Source organism: Ammospiza caudacuta, chromosome 11 (genome assembly GCF_027887145.1).
Source record: "Ammospiza caudacuta isolate bAmmCau1 chromosome 11, bAmmCau1.pri, whole genome shotgun sequence".
Lineage (NCBI taxonomy): Eukaryota > Metazoa > Chordata > Aves > Passeriformes > Passerellidae > Ammospiza > Ammospiza caudacuta.
The window spans coordinates 9,078,777-9,098,837 of NC_080603.1; the positions used below are offsets into that span (position 1 = coordinate 9,078,777).

Consider the following 20,061-nt stretch of genomic DNA (forward strand, 5'->3'; position numbering starts at 1 on the left):
ACAGTTTTTTTGAAGTAGTGTGTGGCATTTGTTCAATGCCCCTTGAACCTTTATTTATCATTTTTACCATCTTCCCATGGTGATGTTTGCTGTAACCTGTGTAACTGACCCCTCTGCATGTCATCCACCTACAGCCTGTGTTTGTTGCATGGTACCCAGCTATCACATGTGACTGGTTAGTTCCTCCTGCATGTTTTGGCTTCTAGATTTGGTCCTTGACATCTATGTGCTCTTCCTGTTCTCACAGCCTTTGACAGCCCAAACAATTTATGTTTCTGGCTAACAGTCCAGAGTTGTGTCTCTGCATTGCTCTGTGCCCACTCTGCATTCCTTAATAGCTTTTTGACGTGTTGGTTTGAGGCTCTGTATATAACCCTCAGGTTTGGAATTTTTCTGGTTGGTTTCCTCCTCTCTTTGTAACTGGCTGGCTAGTTTGTAACTGTTGCTTGGTCACCTTCTGGAGTTTCCTTCTGCCTTTCTCTTAGTGTAAGGTTTTCTTTTTTCTTCCAGGACCTGGGAGTGACCAAAGTGGGTCACATGAAGAGGATACTGCACGGGATCAAGGAGCTGAGCCGGAGTACTCCTGCCAGCGAGGCTTAGCCTCTGTTTTCACAGCCTGTGTCTACCATTCTCACTAACTGCACAGCAGTCACCTCACAAAGCAGATATGCTCACAACTATCTCTGCTGAACAGCCAGATTTTAGCTGTTCAGAGCTCATATCAACCAAGCATGGTGCTACTTTTTTCCTGTGGGGTTATGGCTGCATCCATTTGAGAGGCACTTCCTCTGTGGTTGGCAGAGCCTCCTGGAGAGAACTCACTCACTGTTTGAAGAGCCATGTCCTGTGTCGTGGGAAGTTCTGGTTCCAGGGACAGTGCAGGACTCCTGAGAACTGCAACACAGATACCTTTACTGGATAACTTCATCACAGTAGAATCATTCAGGGCAAAAGATGTATCGGCCAGTCTTAATTCAGGAGCATCTGACAGTCCTTTCAGATCCAAAACTTTCCTGCTCATCTCTGTGTCACACCTGTATTTAGCATATTTAAGTGGGACAAAGCCTCTCCTTTCATCTTACTATTCCCTTTTTAATGCATCTGTAGTTGTGTGTAATTTGCATCTGAAATTCGAAGCCAGTGCAGACCTCTTCCAGTGAATATCAAGTGATTCTCATTCACTCATGCTTTTGCAACAAACAGTGCATGTGCTTCAGACAGGATTTGCACCAGCTGGCAGGGCCTTCTGCTGGGCCTGCTCTCCTCTACCAGCCAGGGGCAATGGGACAACCTTTAGGTTTTCACCAAAAATGTGCTGCTGAGTCATCACAGACAATTTGTGGCAGTAAGAAAAGAAAATTCCAGAGAGCAGAATAGTTACAGGAGATCAGTTCTGACATTCCTTCTTCTGATTTCATCTTTGGGGGACCAGGTAAAAAAGAGAGTAGAGCTAATGAGCTGTTTGTCCTGCACAAGAAGGGAGGTTTAGGACAGCTTGCTTCATCCTGAGGGATGGAGCAGCATGACTGGCAATGGCCAGGTGTAGCTTCCTGCCTGTTCAGTACCACTTCTGTGGCCACAGACATGAGAGCTGTTTCTTTACTTCAGCTTGCAGTGTAGAAAACTATTTCTGTCACAAAAGATGTGATTTAAGTCTAGTACTTGTATCTTTTCACCTGTCTAGGTCTCAGTAGCTTTTCCACCTTGCTTCTGTTTCTTGCTGCCTTGCTCTTTCACTCCAGGGTGATACAAAAGATTAGAGTAGCTCAATTCTCCTGGGCTGTACCCCTAAAAGATTCCATATGCTGTCAAACATTGGGGCTTCTGTAAGAGCACTAAGAGGAGGAGGATTATTACCAAGCAAATGAGCATTATAATGAAAACTAGAACATGTAGATAAATTGCCTTTGGTACCAGCAACAGTGGAGCATGGAAAAATTAGTGCCTCTGAATCAGAGTTTCTAGATGGCTGACCTCAGTTGGGTGGCTGTTAAAGCCCAAGACCAGCATGCATAGTTACATCACCATCTTTATCACTGCATAGGGAATTTGGCAACAGTCAGTGCTGTGAAATTGAGAGACAGCAGAAATTTTTAATTACTCAGTCATTTTCTGTGTATTTTTTTTTATTATTACAGAGTGGCATTTGTCTGACTGTGTCTGCAGACAGAAAAGTCCACATGCACAGTGGCATAAAAGATAATTTGCTGAGGACATAATTCTTTTTTTTACTTTTTAAGTAAAGGATTTTAAAGTAAAGATTTTTATCAAATTGATATCACTTCTCTAGTCTAATAACAATCAGTCAAGTCAATTTATGTAATGATTTGTCAGTTTATAAAGGCTCTGGGCTGATTTTATTTCGGCTGGGCAAACTCCATTGAATTCCCTAGTATTTCACCAAGGGTTATTGTGACTCTGCCTGTCTGTTGTAACCAGACACATTCACCCATGTGTCTCCTCACAGCCTGGTGAGTGACAGGGCTTGTGTTAAAACTCATGAGAAGGTAAAAGAAGACTAAACATGCTAGAGACATTTACAGTATAAATACTGTGGGGCCTGAGCAGGAAATATGTCCAGCCTTGCCCTGAATGTATTTCTCCTATGTATATGTTGGCAATTGCTTCCACAGCTGTATTTGTTATTTATCAGTACAGACTCCCTCTAACTATATTGAATTCCTGAGGTATCAGGTAGGTAAGAATTGCAAGCATACTGTATTGCCCCACTTGCTTGTTGAGGCACAGAGCAGCATCTGAATGGAAATGAGGAGAAGTCTCAGGAGAGCCCCAGGATGCAGCCATCCCCAGTGGTGGTGTGCAGTGACCTCACAGTGTGAGCATCCCACTGTCTATCCCAGAACTGTTTGTTTCTGGGACATCCATGTGCCTTCCAGGAGAGTGTAGCAGGGGCTGAGGCAGATGATAACCCCAGAGAAGAGGTGAGATCTGTGTTTGTTCCTATCTGCAGTGAAGGAGCTGTTCTGTGAACTTTCCCCAGCAGCCTCATAATTAAAGATGCATAAACAATAAGCTCTTGCCTTGCATAATCCTTGAGGGATTAAATTCTTGCTTCCATAGAAACAGCTCCTCTCTACTCTTCCTGCCCAGAGCAACAGAGGAATCCAAAGAGTTTTTACATTCAGGTGCATTCCTTAATCCATGCCATATCCATCAGGACCTGATGGCCATTAGTCATTTACATGAGTGATGAGGCCTGCACAGATGCATCTTCATTTCTGTTGCTTTTTTGATCTGTGTGTCAATGCCTTCAGATCCTTTTTGTGCACATGCACATCTGTCAATGGGTTAACAGCCACTATATTCCTGTCTTACTTATCAGAGGCAGGAAGGGAGTTCTTCCTTCTTCTAAGACCTAGAAAATGGGATCCACATTTAACCTGAGTGCCTTTGGATATTTATTAAGGTTTAGATCTAAGAAACCCCAAAGGGTTGTAGTTCTGTATGTCTCACTGGGAACAATGCAGATTTCTGTTGGCAAGATTTTTGTGAATAGATGAAGACAATTTGTGTTGCATATCAGTGAGCTCTATCTGCAAAGTGGAGAGCCAGGCAGAACTCCTGGCTACTGCCTATTCTGAGTTTCTCTTCTGACATCTGATGATTTTTTGTGGGAGAAAAACTCAGGAGCAACAGTTAGTAAAAAATATGCTGCTTTGCCAAAAAGAGACTGTCCAGCAGTCTCAGGAGCACCAGCCTGAGAGAAGGTAGAACTGCACATATCACACAGGTGTTTAGTCCCTGAAGAAACACAGCTCCTGTGAAAGCCATACAGCACCTTCTGTTCACATCCCTCACCCTGGCAGTGGCTGCAGTGAGCTGGGCACAGGGTTTCTTCTGCTTGGAAGAGGCCTCAGTCTGTTCTCTCACATTCTGGCACCATCCTGGATATTTAATGGCAGATTCTGTGGAATGATGGTTGGGGCTAAGTGAGATTGTGTGCAGTGGAGACTGGAGGGAGGTTTGGCTCTTGGCAGTGCCCTGCCCTGGCTGCCCTCGGGAGGGCTGGTACAGCCTCTCTTCTGTACCTTGTGGGATGTCAGCAGGAGCCAGCACAGTGGCCAAGGGGAGCTGTGCTGCTGGGTGCCTGGAGGTGCTGGCTTGGCACCTCCAGCTCTGCTGAGGCCTTCTGTGTCAGTGCTAAATCTGCTTCTGCCCCCAAATCATATGGAAAGCTTCGATCATTGTTTTAGTGTTATTTAAAAATGTGCATAATAGCGATGTGATTTATAAAACAGACTGTTTACAAGACATATTTTCTATCTTAAGATGTGTGTACTGTAAAAAAAAAAAAAAAGGAAAGTATGAAAAATTATGTTTTTCTACAACTGTCAGCAGTGACTGCATGTCTGTATCATTGTCCACCGACCGTTGTTCCTCAGGGGTCTCCCCACCATTCCTGTGATCCTGTCGAAAGCATCGGGAAGCAAGTGAATCCTTGTACAGTCTTGGGAAGAAGGTTTTGTGCCTTAACAATGGGACCTGCTTCCCTCCTATTTATTTTGTTAATTTATACAGTGATTACCATGGAAATGTCTCTTGGGGTTTTTTGTACATAGTTTACTTGTTGTAAATATGTTTTTCTTGTATATAAAGTAAACGTTTCCGAGCTTCCAGTAAAGATTCTCTGTTGCTGATTTTGTTGTGAGAGGGCTGCTGTGCCCATCAAGTGGGAACCAGCTAATAAAAACCTGTGCTGTGATCAAATGGTTTTATCCTGGCTTGCATCAGAAGTTCAGAGCTTTTCCTTAGAGAGGAATGAAATGGTAAATGTAAGTGTTGTAGGCTAATTTTGTAGTGTTTTTTGGGTTGCTTTAATTGGCATGGAGTAGAAGACATCAGTTTAATTTTTTTAGCTATGTCTTGTAGTGAACAAATGATATTTTAAATGTGATGCTTCTACTGGTGCTCATCTGATCAAAGCTGTGCTGACAGCAAACCCACAGCTCAATGGGAACACTGTCAGACTCAGCAGGGCTGTGTTGGTTACCCCTCCTCAGGTGCTGTTCCTGGCCATGGTGCAGTGCCAGGATGAGATGGGAGCAGTTGTTCTCTCCTCCAGCTGTGTATTCCATTTATTGCAGGTGGTATGTACAGTGACTGGAATAATTTACAGAAATGTGGGAGAAGTGAATTTTCTTGTGAAATGTAGGAACTGAGTGTTATAAATGACACCTGTAAACTTGAAACAAAAAAATTTGGTGTGTTTGGGTGAGCAGTTCATAGAGTGGATTGTGACAAGCTTTCTCTTCTGTCTGTGCAGATTGGTGTGTTCATAAGATGCTGATAGGAAACTTCCAGCAGATTTATTTAAATTGGCAGGATGGTTGTAGAGTTCCACAGTACTGTCACAAAGTAGGTGCAAAGTAAGTTACAATGGTCATGAATATTTTCTGTGTGAAAAACGTCTTTGTATGTGATAATTAAACAGAAGTATGGAGAGAGTAGTGTATGGAACAGGAACATCATTCTGATGTTACATACTCTTGCATGATGAAAGTGGTAAAATTTTCATTTTACTATTTTTCATTGGTTACCTGGAGCCAGAATAAGGAGAAAATAAGAACTACTGTGTATATTCACACATGCATCATTCCCTGTCAGGCTCTGCTTTAAGTGGCACTACAGAAAAAATGGAAAGAAGGCAACAGCAGAGACAGAAGATACTCTTATTCCTCTGATACAGGTGAATTAATTTTGGTCTTTTTTTTATTAATGTGGCAGAAGCTAATAGCAAAAAACTGTCTGCCCCACTCAGTGTGTCCCTGAGGACTCCTGGGTGCACAGGTAATTTGCATGAAGATGCCATATCTTCAACATCATCTTCAACATCTTCAACCCTGCAGAGGGTCATTAGGTATTGGAAGGGGCTGCCCAGAGAGATTTGGAGTTCCCCTTACTGGAGGTGTTCAAGGAATGACTGGATGTGGCACTCAGTGCTCTGGGTGACAAGGTGGGGATTTGGTCACAGGTTAGACTCAATGGTCTTGGAGGTTTTTTCCAACCTCAGTGATTCTGGAATTCTGCCCAGCTCACAGAGGTGCCACTGCAGACACTGTTTGCAGAGAACTTGGAGATGCTGGTTCCTACCACCTCCGATGCAAGAAAATTTCCGAAAAGGATTGGGGGTTTTCTCTAAATGCTTAGTGTTCAGAATTCAATAGAATACTTTGTTCTGATGAGAGCTAACCCAGGACACCATAAGCTGCAATTTGCTGGTACAAGCATCTGGTATCTGCTTGGGGCTGTCAGTGGGTTTAGTTCCCTTTGCTATTTTGTGGTGGAAGCTTTGATGAGAAAGCGAAATGAGAGGACTCTTATAAATTGCAATATGTGTCTCTTTTGGGTGATTGTGTGCTGTGAGAAGAGGGCAGGATCTCTCAAGAGACTGCAGCACTGGGTATGTACACTTGCACATTATATATAACCATTTTTACTCACCAGAGAATCAAAAGGAGAAAATGGTTTGAGAAAGGCTGAGTGGGTGCCTCAGCTGTTTTACTTTTCCCCTGTATGCCGGTAAATGGTCAAGCTCTCCCTGAGCACTGTTTGTTTAACAACTAAAAAGAAAGCATTTCATGACACTCCAAAGAGTAAATATCTGAAGTTATGGATTAACTAAGTTCCAGCAGAGCTCATGGAGGAAGAACAGATCACACTGATTCCCACTGAATAAAGCAGTAAGTGCTTCAAAAGTATTGTATCCTTTGAGATTTCTAAGTACAGCTTGCTTTAATGGAGCATGAAACTTGTAAAAAATGTCCAGTGACAAGGGGAGGGTGTCAGGACAGGCCAGAAGTTTTCTGGGAGAGCTGCTGATGTATTAAAGGGAACGAACAAAGCAGTCTGGAGGGACCCTAGTGAACAGCCACTCCAGAGCTGGAGTCAGAGACAGGGCACAGCAGAGCATTCAGCAGAGAAGTGGCTTTCTGAAGAGCCAGTGAGTGAGCTGGCTGAGCTGACTGGGTGGGAACTGTCTGCAGCAGGGTCTTGTGTCACTCAGCAATGTGCTCTTCTTCACGCCTGCCCTCTCCTCCTCAGGTGACTCCTACTGCAGGATGTGGAAGCTCCTCACTGTGGGGCTGCTGCTGGCTGCCTGCTCTTCCTGGGGCTGCTGCACCTCAAGTAAGCATTCTTTTCAGAGATGTCCTTCAACCTTTCCCAGTCACTGCAGTTTCATTTCCTGCTCCTCTGTTAGTCAGAGGGAGTGGCTGGAATCATTCCTGTTAGGAGGGTTTGACTTCCTTTAGCAGAGGTTGACAGTGCTGGGGCCATGGCAGCTGCCTGGTCAGAGCCCTGCTGAGCCCCATGAGATGTCAGATACCACAGGGCAGAGGCTGGAGCTTGCAGCACAGCACAGACAGCCCATGGTGTCTAGGGCAGCCTCTCTTGCTGTACTGGGGAGAGGCTCTTGCTCTCCTAAGTGTCCTTTGGGAAGTACCACTAGGAGTTTTCAGCCAGCTCTTTTCTCTGCTTCTGCTCTCACCTTTTTGCTTGCAGTATTTTACAGCAGTAAAGATGCAAACCAAGTCCTGAGAATCCAGAAGAGGTCAAACACTTTCCTGGAGGAGCTCAAGGCAGGCTCTGTGGAGCGTGAGTGTGTTGAAGAGCGCTGTGACTTTGAGGAGGCCAGTGAGATATTTGAAACCAAGGAAGAAACAGTAAGTTGGTTTGTTTTTAAAGATAAGATAACTTAGCCAATCAATGATTTTCTTAAAATATTGCAATCCAGGGCACAGGAGATCATGCTGTCAGTTCTGAACACGGATCTTTCCTGACTCCTCAGGTGTAGGCAAGGTTTAGAGTGTCCCTGTGTTACAGTGATTGTCAGGTTACCCCTCTCTGGGCCACAAAGTTTGGCTACTCAAGCATGTCCCACCTGACTCACCTGGTGAGGTTTGGGTCCTAGACCGTTAATTCCAATCCTTGCTTTGACGCCACTGCCTATTCTTGCTGCTACTAAGTTTTTCCCAGTCTTTCCAGTCTTTCCCCTTTGTTGTCCATTCATCAGTCCTGGCTGCTTTTCAGTGTATCTCCCAGGTCTCCCAGTTATGCGTGACAAACATTTCTCTTATCACTATGTTCTTTCTCTCCTTCTCCAAACTCCTATTTTGAGTTGGACACTATATTTACTGTCTGCTGATTCCTGCCCCTTTCTACACTCCGTTGTTGTGTGGGGTTGTACTCCCTGTTGCTGTTTTTAGCAGAGTAGGCTCAAAGCATAGGATTACCCAGTCCTTGCTGTCCCTCAGATCCCAGAGGAGAGAGGGGCTGTCCTTGGAATGCCCATGTTTTGTCTAACTGGGCTCAAGTGAGCTCAGGTGACCTACCTGGTAGAAAGTGCCAAGAAAATAGCCTGCAAGCAGAGCAGGGGAGCCTGTGCTTAGTACAGACAGTACAGGGGAATCACTGGCTGGTTTTCTTGGTTTATAGTGCCAGTCACTGCACTGCCAAGAAGAATGAGACCGATGTTACTGACCCAAGTGCTGTGTCCTGTTGGCCAAGACCACAAAACACTTAAAATCCCTCACTTGTGAAAAATGGTTTTCTTGCTGTAATACAAGTTTTATTTCTCCACAGCTAAATTTTTGGAGCAAGTATGTAGGTAAGTAAAGACTTTGCTAATCACTTCTCCATGCTTCCTCAGGAGTTACTAGTACTCAGCCTTCCTCCTGCCATGTGTCATATACTGATTCAAATTCTCATTCTCTCTCATAAGGGATGTGCAGAGGATGTTTTCCTGTTCTATCATACAAGCAACCTTCCTAAAACACTTGAGGTGCACCTGTACCTATCATCAGTCATCTTCCCAGAGTTAAGGAATTGGTGAATTGCTTTGATGCTCTAACCATGCCTGATGTGGTCCAGCAGTAACCTGCTGCTATCCTGCCTGCTTCAGGCTTTACTCTTTGCTCCCCTTCTGCCCACTCCACTCACTCTGCAGATGTAATTGAGAACCCAAACAGATGGCCCTGCCTCTGGCCAAGTGCCACAGAGGTGTCACCATTAAGTGCCAGAAACATGGCTGATACTTGGAAGTCTTGGGAGGGTCTGTTCATGTTGTTGTTTGATCTGTGAGCTCTGTATGGTTCAGCAACTGAGTTTTCCTACCTCTGTTTCAGATGGAGATCAGTGTAAACCAAATCCTTGTTCCAATGGGACCTGCAAGGACAGTATTGGAAAATTTTCCTGCATCTGTAACAAAGGCTGGGAGGGGGTTTTGTGCAGTTATGGTAACACTGCATTTAATCCACTATAAAATAACATCCTTTGTGACAGGGATTTCTGTGTGATAGGGATGGACACTTCAGTTATTGCATGGCATATTCTTTCTTTATACTTTCTTTACTAAAGTGGTTTCTCTCTTGCTTCTTGATGAGGTAAGAAGTTTATCTGTGCTTATCTAAAGCAAAATTAACTTTGTATTGCCATAGGATAATTTTAAAGGTATGAGATATCTAAATTTTGGACAATATTGGAAATAACTCTGTGAAGCAGGGGTTTGCTTTAGAATTGAGAATTATGGTGGGGTTTTTAAATACAGGGGAAAACCCAATCCACTGCAAATATTTTATTACTGTGACAGTTCCTTCCTTGAACAAAAGCTGGATACCATATTTAGGGATGAGCTTTGTATGTCACATATCATCAACAGCTTTCACTGTGGGACTTGGCACATAGTGACAGGGCATTTTCTGTTCTCCAGTCTACAGTAATCTGTTTCCTCCATCTCCCCTCTCCCTAACTCTGGATCTAGGTCTGTTTGCTGTCTAGAGCCCTGTGTGTCATTGAAGCCCACAACTGTCATTCCAAATCCATTGACAGCTGTTACCCACTTGAAGCACGATGTCACTTTGCCACCTTACCTTTCTGTGACTCTGACTTCCCAGCTCCATCTCTCTCTTGCTGTTTGTTTTCCCACAGAGGTCAAATACAGCAACTGTTCCATGGACAACGGGGGCTGTGAACATTTCTGCAGGGAGGACCCTGCTGAGCAGCATCGCTTGTGCAGCTGTGCATCGGGGTATCAGCTCAAGGATGACCACACCACGTGTGAGCCTGTAGGTAAGAGCAGGGTGTTTGTAGTGCAGCTTTGGCAGAGGATTATTCAGACTGATGTAAAAGAGTTTTAGGGGAGATTTGTCTGCAGGGCACTTTGTACTCATTTTCAAAACATCTGTTCCCTGAAGAGTAACTCTGCCTGCATTTCCCAGCTCCATACCCACTTTATGGCCATTTATCCATGTGTGTCTCAGGGAGACATAAAAGGGAATCAGGAGACTGCCTCCTCTGCCAAGCACTGAGGGACTTCCATGAAGCCTCTGAACAATATTGCCTAGGTTAGACAGAAGAAGTCCTCTAAAAAGAGGATTGGGTGACCTGGACTTTGCTAGTGAATTCTCTGCCTCTCCTGCAGTGGAGTTCCCCTGTGGAAGAGTGAAGTCAGACTACATTGAAGCCAAAGCAGACTTCAATATTCGGCTCATTGATGGAACAGTTGGAAGAAGGGGAGGCAGCCCTTGGCAGGTAAAGAGAAAGGGATTCTTTGCCACAAATAGCTCAGGCTCTTCCTGAACTGCTCTGCCTCCCTCTCTGCTCCAGAAGGGCTCTTGCCTTGTTACTGATGGTGTCGTATGAAGTTAAGATTCCCTTTGCTTTTTCAAAAGCATCCCAAAGGTTGGAGTAGCAGGAAAAAATAATTTAGTATCTGTGAGGATTCTTGACCTTGTTCCTGTTGCTAAATTTTTGACCTTACTGTGCCAACACCGTCAAGAGAGAGGATGGCGATGGCACTCACAGCAACTGCTCTGTTGCTCCATCCTGGGGAACTCATGGTGTGTGATATGTGCAACAGCCTTCCAGTGGGAGGTGATCTTCCTGCCTTTTCTTATAAGCCTTGTCTGTCATAAATTCAAGTTAGCAGGCTTAATCAGCAAAATACGCCATGACAGGTTGGCTTGTCACAAAGAAAAGGGAGACCTCACAGATCTTACCATGGAACTAATGAATGCAAATAATTAGGGCCTGGTTCCCTTTGGTATTAAAGGGCCTTTTACACCATGTGAGCTGCAGCCTGAGATGATGCATGGTATCTGGTGTGGGACACACCCCTCATTTGTGCTCTGTATTTTAAAGCTTTGGGTACAAAGTGCTTCTTTGCAGTGACCAGCATCACCCCATGCTGATTTGGATGAAGCCAGCCCTCATTCAGGAAGGACATTCAGAACTTTTTTGTAGGTATTTCACAAAGACTCTATTTATAGGGCTTTTGTCCCCCTGTAGAGCTTTGGCTTCAGTGAATATGACATGCTTTGGTGCTTGCTAAGTCTGGGTATTTGGCAGCACCCAAGAAGAATGAGTACTGTGAGCTGTGCTCCATGCAGTGTCACACTTCCCTTGTCTTGTTTCAGATTATGCTGCAAAATACCAAAGGGATGTTTCTGTGTGGGGGTGTTCTCATCCATCCATCTTGGGTCCTAACAGCAGCACACTGCCTTGAGGAACACAAGGGGTTCAAAGTTAAACTTGGTATGGAAAATCACCTGTCCCTGTGTTTTTTAAATATAACTGTTTATTTCTTAACATTTGTCATCTCAGGGAAAAGACTGGCAAGTTCTGAAGACAAAAGTCCTTGGCTGTAGGAGTGGTCTGTCTATGCACTATTTAATATGCACCTTAGCTTAAAACAAAGTTTAGTAAAAATCTGATTTCATTTGAGCTATTTGAGCCTTACTCTGGAAGCGAGCTGATGTCTACTGAGCACTGCTGCTGGTCTGTAAAGTAGAAAGTCTTGGTCTCTTCTACCTGTGTTTTTCTGATGATGAAAATATTTAAGACCATCCCAATATTGAAAAAAAGTCTTGATCCCAGAAGGAGAATGTCACAGGGTCTCTTCCTGCCTTTTAATGTATTTAAACACTGTTACTTAAGAATGTTTCACTGGAGAGGTGCTGCAGAATGACAACACTGCCTTTACCTGCTCTGCTGCCCTGGAGCATGACACAGTGTCACTATGTCAAGTAAGCACTTCTCCTGAATTAACAAAGGTAATTAGTGTTTCATTCACACTTAGATTTTTTTGACATTTTTTTCTATCTAGCATTGGTGCTGATGCATAACAGTTCAACTGCTTGCTTTCCATTAGTGAAAGGATAGATTATTCCCAGTATTTGTGGAGTCCTGCCAATATATTGTCTGTGTATATAGCCTTAAAAATTAGTATCTGTGTGCATGTTCCATACACACTGTGGATGTGCCAGATGCTAGAGAGCAGAGACAATAAGTTTATGTACATCCAGCATAAAGAATGAATTGAAAAGTGTGTGATGTAGCCTTGGGTCCTCTTAGTGCCAGAATATTCACCTTTTCACAGAGACACATCTGTCACCACAAAAACAGTTATCATCAGAAAACTCTGGAGACATCTGTGAGCGATGAGGAGGAGAGTTCTGGGTGAAAACATTGCCCTGTGCATGTGGACAGCCAGGAAAGTGTTGGTACTGAGCCTGCACAGGTGCTACTCAACCTGTGTCTGTCAGGCTGGGATACTGCACATCCTTCTGGACTTGTCTCACTGCAGCTTGCCATCCACAGGGGCAACTGCAGGGGAAACTTGCATCTGAGTTTACACTTAGCTTGAGGAGAAGTCTTGTAGCAGCACTCATGTGGCTTTTTCGTGTCTGAAATAGAAAGTTAGTTCTCAGAGTAGCTGAAGTTTTGGAAGATGGATTTGAGTGTAACACAATGTTCCTGTTTGTGACTCTTGTTCCTGCATCACCAGCCTAAGAGCATCCAGAAGTGTGTTCAGAACTCCAAGAAGATTGAACAGTTAGGTGGATGTAATGATTAAATTCAAAATCATGTTTCTGCCTTCACAGTTAATACTTTTGTGCCAGCAGCAAGATTATGATGGTCCTTATTGTGTAGAAGGAACTTGATGCATTTCCACAGCCTCTGGGTTCAGTACCTCCAGGTGTACATCCAGGATTTTTGGAATTTAAAACTCTGGGGGTGGATAACTGACCAGAAGTCAGAGTGTCCCCCTGGGGGTGAGGGAGTCTGTCACTGCAGGGCAGAAGGTGTCACCCAGTGGTTGGTGGGTGCCTCAGGATGGAGACAGCTGGTGGCTGTGCTGGTGTACAGAGTGTGTGGCCCCACAGCAGGCGTGTTCCTGCACAGCCACTCTGCCTCCCTCAGAGGAGATGGTCTGATAGTGCTTGAGTCCAGAGGTATTTCTGAGGCCTAAAGCAGAGTTTGTATCTGTGAAGGCAGGAATAAAGCCCTGCCAGCCAGCCCCCAGCCACACTGGCTTCAGGCTGCCTCAGGATGCCGTGGACACTGTCACTGCAAAGAGATTGTGATGGGAGAGAAAAACTGATTTGTGATTGTTGCTCAGTACTAGCAAATCCATCAGGGGCTGGTGCCACTCAGCACAAGACATCAGAGCAGGTTCAGCTGTCTGCTCTGGCCACATGTGAACTGTCCATTGTCTGTCTGCAGAGGAGCAAGGAGAGAGACTCAGAAATAAATGGTCGGGAAGACCAAGATCCAAAACTGGGATTAAGAGATCTTTTGAGAATATATTTCTGTAACTACTGTGGTTTGTAAGTCCCTGTGGTTGGAGACTCTCCTTACAGTAAAAAACTTGCAAGATCTCCTTGACAGCCTGCCAGAAAACCTAGCCCTGCCTTTCCTATTGCAGTGTATCACAAATGCCTTCATTTCTGGCCCTTTTCAATGTAGATTGTTGCTTGCTGTTCCATAACTGCTTGGCCCATGAAGTAGCCATGATCATGTAGCACAAATAGCAACTGAGGAATCTTCAGCACTGAAAAATTCCTTAAAATACAGATGTAAGATTTCAGAAAGGAATAATCTTTCCTGTCAGTCAACTTTATCTTACAAATGCTGACATTCAGCCATTCAGGCCCTGGCTATGCGGTGTAACGCTCATATCCTGTTGTTAATGTCCTGTTTTGTGGTGTGCTTGCTCTCCCAGCTTTGAATGCAGGCTCCAAGGTGGTTGTGTTCCTCCTGACTCACACTGCACAAGTGTACTGAAATATGAACACCACAGGGCGATTTGGTTTTTCAGCTGATGACCAGAGCTTTAGTGCTGTAGAGGTATTCATGATTTCTGTAAATATGAAAAGTTTAGAGATTTGTCCACCTGTTAAGAACACTGTTAACTTAGTACACAAATAGTTGTATTACAAGAGAAGTAAAAACATGGAGTGCAGTCCTAATACCCGGTGTATTCCAGATGCTTTGGTCTTCACAGTAAAGGAAGCTTTGACAGCATCTGCCATCTTGTTTGCTCTTCCAGGTAAATTCCGTTTCCGTCCTGAGGCAGATGAGCAAACCATTTGGGTTGATAAATGGGTGACCCACGAAAATTACACCAAGACGACCTCAGATAATGACATAGCCATGCTGCACTTGGCTGAGCACGTGATGTATTACAAATACGCCCTCCCCATCTGCCTTCCCACCCGCAACCTGGCGGAACAGGAGCTGATGAGGAGCGGGAAGCAGGCGGTGGTGACGGGCTGGGGCGCCATGAGCGAGCCTAACCACACCTACGCCGCTTTCCTCAGGTACATCCAGATCCCCATCGTGCCCCGCAATGAGTGCGCCCAGGCCATGCACTCCCAGCTCTCTGACAACATGCTGTGTGCTGGGAGCCTGGGGGACAGGAAGGACTCCTGCCATGGGGACAGTGGCGGCCCCATGTTCACTAGATACAAGGATACTTGGTTTTTGGTAGGGCTGGTCAGCTGGGGTGAAGGCTGTGGAAGAAAGGGGAAATTTGGAGTCTACACCAAAGTTAGTCAGTACCTTGAGTGGATCCAGCACCACATAGATAAGTCAGCTCCTTTGAAGGGTTAATTCTGATCCAGAGTCTGGAATGTTGTGACTCTGTGCTAGTGACAGTATACACTATAATGTACTGTCAGATCTTCAGTATTAAATATTGAGTATGTGTTAACCTTGTGTGCTGTCTTCCTTGGTATCTATTTTTTTTTCTCATTTACATTGGTTTGTTGCAGGTTATGTTGTTTATTTGTGGCATGGTCCTACTTTAGCCTTACAGGCAAGAAAATATGCTCTGTTAGCCGAGATGCTGTCCATACAGCATCTACATTGTAGAAAATAAGGTTGTCCATGGTCAGACAACTCCATAATATCAGCTGTGTAAAATGTCTGAAGTGGTTGGGGTGAAGACAGGAGGGAACACAGAAAAGTGTTTTGCAAATAACCCTAGAGATGCAGTTCTGTCATTTCAGCTGTACTGCAGGGATTACCCACAGTAACTCTTTTGGTTTGCTTGGTATTTGTATGATTTTTCTTTCAACCCAGTGAAATTTTTATTACATCATTACATCCTCCAGTTCTTCACACCTTACTCCAGTGTTCACAGATTGTTGAGTCAGCAGGTAGCTGGAACTTACCTGTGTTTTCCATTCTTTTCACACTTGATGCCAGATTTTACCCTCCCAAACTTCTTTAAAAGAGAATGGGAACTCTCTTTAGTGTTATTCCCAAAACACCAAACAAACACCAAAACAAAAACAAACAAAACCCAAAACAAAACAAACCCCACTTTAATTCCAAGCTTTTGCAGGCTCTATTTATCATGAAGTCTGTAATTCTCTTCTAATTAACAAGTAAGCAAACACTTCTGTTCATTCCTTTTCTGGTGGATGCAATGGGCTGCAGGCTGTGTTAGCATTGCTGATGCTTTTACTGAAAAATCCATGTTTGTTTGTGCCTCTGTGTGTGTATCCAGTTAGTCCATAGGAAGTAGCAATAGTCCAAGGAGGTTTAATATCACAATTTCTACTTGTTTGTAATCTTAGTACTTGAGACTTGTTAAACATAATTAGTCTTGTAGAAAGAAAAAGGAAAACTGTCTCTGCTGTAGTGATGTGTTTCCAGCATCTCGATGGGCGTGGTGCATGTTTGGATCAGTGAAGAACTTCAGTCTGCTCTTGTGACTAGATTGTTAAACCAAAAACCCCCGGGTATAATGAAATTTTGTTAGACTTTGTAAGAAATTTAATATGATATCAGCAAGGAGGCTTAATACCTCTTAAATTTGTTCCTTCAGAAGCTGCCTCTGTATTAATTACCCAAGTGAGGATTTTGAATCATGCACTGAAGAAGTAGCAGTCTAGCCAAGGGCTTCTGTGTCGCTGGCTGTGTCTCTCTCCTCTCCTCCTCTTTTTGCCTTGAGACACGATTTAGGGATGGACAAATGTTAAAGAATAATGCTTTAAACAGCAGCCTTCCCAGCAGGCCTGCACTGGGAAGTGGGAACCTGTAACACTGACTTGCACAAATGTGTTCAAAGCCAGTAAAACACAGATCTGAGTAACAGCAGAAATTGTAATGTTGGAGTGGCAGTGGCTGTGACAGGGCCATATTTGCCTGCCTGCAGGTGATTGCTGCGAATCCTCCTGCACACTCCCAGATCTGCATATTTCAGCAGAGGTTTACAGAGCAGCTTGTGTATTTTCCAAATGGATTGGTCTTACTTGCTGGAAGGTGATGGAATGTCAGAAATATGCTCTCAAAATTTCCATATTTTCCTGAATAAATTTGTTGTAAAAGGTGGCTTTTGTTACTGAAGGATATTTCTAAAGACCTTTTGATTCTCTTTTTAATGCACCTGTGTATATGTGTGGAAACACACATGCAATTTTCTTCTGGTTTTGATTTTCTAATGTGTTTCATAGAATCCAGGTTCTCTCTCCTCTGTCAATATTTGTGATGGGTTAATGATCAAGCTCTTGACCTCATGGCTGTTCCTGCTGTGCATCCAAATCTCTTTTCTGTCTTCCTCTAAAAAACTAAAGAAAAAAAGTGAGTGTAATTGCATGGTTCTGTGTAGGTGAACTCACTCTGGATCCTGTTTTTTTGAAAACATGCTGCAGTAAGCAGAGGGGTACGTGCTGCTGAATCCTGGTAAATCATTCAGCGTGGGAAGGTAATGCCAAGAAATCCCAACTTCTCTCTGTGCCTGTCACTCCCAGGTACGTGGTGGTTGGTGCCTGGTGTGGATGATTTTACTTGCCAAGACCATCAGGAATTGCACAGTGCCTGCTGGGACTGCTGGAGCTCCTGGCTGGTTGTGCATCTGCCCCTGGCACAAGAGCCAGCACAGCTGGGACTGGGCTGTGGCTGGGAGTGGCACCTGCTCCCCTGGAGTCTGGCCCCTGCACTCCTGTGCTCCCCTGGCTTTTCCACAGGGACTCTGGCTCAGGCCCTGCACCACAGCCTGATGTTGAACATCACGATGTCAGAGCTGTTCCTGAGCTCTTACTGGAAAGTTCAATACCACCCTTGGACAGGAACAGCACTGTTGAGTTCAACGTGACACCACATATCCTAAGCTCAGGTCTTTGTTTCTGTCATTCTTCCCTCCAGCACCGTTTCCCTGTGGCCTGATCAAAGCAGGTGGGGCTGGAATGGCTCTGCAGAGGCCAATGGGAGCACAGGGATGTTGTGCCCAAGTGGATTGGGAGCACAGAGGGCACAGTTAGACAGACAGAGCTGGAACCTGGTGATGCTGGGGAAAAGGAGACTTTAAAGGATGCTTTTGGACAGAGTGTGAGCACAAAGGTTGATAGTTGGACAAATGGGGATGGCAGGAGATGGTTTCAGCTGGAACAAAACTCAGGTGGGCTCTGTGACCCAGAAACCACTGTGGGACAGTGCTGCAGTGTAGGGAGATAGAATATAAGAAAACAAAGATGGTGTAGAAAGTAATCTTACCCCTAAGGAGTTGCAGCTGGGCCAATTATCAAAGATTAGGAGCAGGCCTGGCTTTAACAGGCCACAGCTGTAAGCAATGAGAAGAAGATGCTATAAAAGAGTGGGGTGGCTGGGTGAGAAGGGAGCTGGAGTCAGTGGCTGCTTTGTGAAGAAGAAAGAGTCAGAGCTCTGAAGAGATGCCCATGAGAAACACCAAGAAGGTATGAAACCTTTGTGATAGGAGACAGCAGTATGGAACCCCTGCCATAAGATGACAACACTGCAGGACAAGAACTGGCTGTCCCCGAGCACCCCGAGGCCATGGAGGAGACACCAGGCCTGGCAGGCCCAAGGTGAGCAGGGCAAGGGCCCTGCAGGACAGAACGAGACCACAGCACCTGCAGCCAGGCAGGAAGGAAATGGGGGAAATGTAACAGGGAAAACCAGTGACGGGAGGGCTCTGGCCGGAAGGGAACAGGGGCTGTTCAACCTGGGACTGGGGAGGTGGTTTAGACACACCTCAGCCCACCCCTCAAGCCACCCAGACAAGCATCAGCTCTGCTTTGGAGCACTGTGACTCCAGGGTAACAGGAGGAGCACTGTGTCATTGTGGACATTGCCCCTGGCAGGTAATAGTTCCAGTCTCACCATAAACACACCTGAATGCTTTCTTACTTTATCATCACTGGGTCTGTCAGGAGGAGCAGAGTTCATCAAGCCATTATAAAGTTATTTTTTCAGGTCAGGAGCAATAGAACCACATGTATTGCTCAGTCTTCTGCCAGGCTTTTTGATAATAGGGACCTTAAATACCTTTATCAGTCATCCCGTATCTTGCTTTTGGATTGGAATGTTAATAAGTCTGTCAGATCATCTGTGCTTTCAGGTTGTGTCTGCACGTCCTTGGGAAAGCCAGGCTTTGCCTCCTTTTGGAAGGCTGGTAATTTTTACAAGGCAAGTTCCAGGGCCACCTGAGGTTCCTTAGAATACTGAGGTAAGGGAGGTAAAACTGAGGGCTCAAAGGTGAAGGCAAGAGCATGTGGCAAGCAAGGACAACTGAAGTGTTTGTTTCCATTGTCTTGTTTTGGATTTTAAAATCGTGGTTTGGGGCACTTTTTGTGCATGTCTGTATTTGTTACTAATTTTTACTCTGTTGTAGCTGGTCAGTGTCCTAGTGCTGTGTGGGGGATTGTGCATAGAAATTCTCATCTAAAAAACCCTCATGTTACCCTCAGTCTGTTTTACCCCTCTTAGGATGTAGAAATAACCCTCATAAACAGTAGGACTGGACTGTAGCACCAGAGCTACAAAAAAACTGGGGGATGAAAAAAAGAATCACTTTTAACCCCTGAACCTCCCAGGCCAAACAGACTCTGGCTCAACACAGTTCAATTATTTTTCACAGTGTTTCATCTGCCACTATGGCAGTAAAGAATGTCCTGGCTATCCAGAAATTAATTAAAACTAAAAAACCCCCAAACCCTAAGCCCCTGAAGGGCTCAGCATGCTAAACACAGCTGAGGTGGTTACTGCATTATACACATACCTGGAGAAAGCAGGAGCAGAGGTCTTAGTGCCCCAGCCAGCACAGCTCTGTTACTGTCATTCCCTCCACTCTCACAGGGGCAAATTCAACATGTGACCCCGACACAAACTTGCAAACTCTCCATGACCAGTGCCAGCAGTAAGTCAGCCAACGCCAGGATCCCCAGAATTACAGACTACTCATTACAAACTCTGCTCCTGCAGCACAAAGGTGACTTTTCTTAATGAAAAAATGACAAATGCCAATTACCTGTGCAAGACTCCTCTTATTGGAGGGAAGCTCAGCAGAGACAGCCATTTTCAGAGATAGAGGCAAAGAAGCCACAGAGTACCAGATGTTATTCTACTGTCAGTCTGTAGCAGCAGGAACAAAGAAACAGCATAAATCTCTCTAACATAAGAATGTTCTCCTTCCCACTGGTAAAACAGACTTTTGCAAACTCACTGGTAAGCCACAGTGACATTTTAGCTGGAAGCTGCTGGAATTTTTAGTGCTCAATCTGTTTGCTTTCTTTTTACATTAGTCTTCATGAAAAGAAAATCCTTTGCATGGAACACAATCAATACTTCTAAATCAAAAGCAATAGATGCAGGTCTCCAAAGACATAACAACTGATTAATAAAGCAGTGAATAAAAAGAAAATGGACAAAGTTGAACAAAAAAATAACCCCTCAGTTTTTCCACATCCCAGGTGGTCTGTGTATACCTTCATCTGAGCAATGAACAGGCAGTCCCCT

At 44.6% G+C, this 20,061-nt stretch overlaps 2 protein-coding genes across 3 annotated transcripts in view; both read left to right on the forward strand.

The window, feature by feature from the left end:
* Nucleotides 1-4,673, forward strand: part of DGKD (diacylglycerol kinase delta) — a 58,069-nt gene extending 53,396 nt beyond the window's left edge. The window contains exon 30 of the mRNA XM_058812016.1: nt 511-4,673. Coding sequence (XP_058667999.1) covers nt 511-600 — 90 coding nt within the window. The 3' untranslated portion in view covers nt 601-4,673. The remainder of the gene's footprint in view (nt 1-510) is intronic.
* Nucleotides 4,674-6,649: 1,976 nt separating this feature from the next.
* PROC (protein C, inactivator of coagulation factors Va and VIIIa) lies at nt 6,650-14,945 on the forward strand. Of its 2 annotated transcripts, XM_058812355.1 has the most exons (9): nt 6,650-6,701; nt 7,063-7,146; nt 7,522-7,682; nt 8,602-8,626; nt 9,144-9,254; nt 9,946-10,086; nt 10,439-10,548; nt 11,433-11,550; nt 14,348-14,945. In XM_058812355.1, exons 2-9 carry the CDS (start codon nt 7,080-7,082, stop codon nt 14,908-14,910), a joined length of 1,296 nt encoding a protein of 431 aa, XP_058668338.1. In that variant the 5' UTR covers nt 6,650-6,701; nt 7,063-7,079; the 3' UTR covers nt 14,911-14,945. The 2 variants fall into 2 exon arrangements, with proteins under 2 accessions (XP_058668338.1, XP_058668339.1); XM_058812356.1 differs by lacking the exon at nt 9,144-9,254.
* The last annotated feature ends 5,116 nt before the right edge of the window (nt 14,946-20,061 follow it).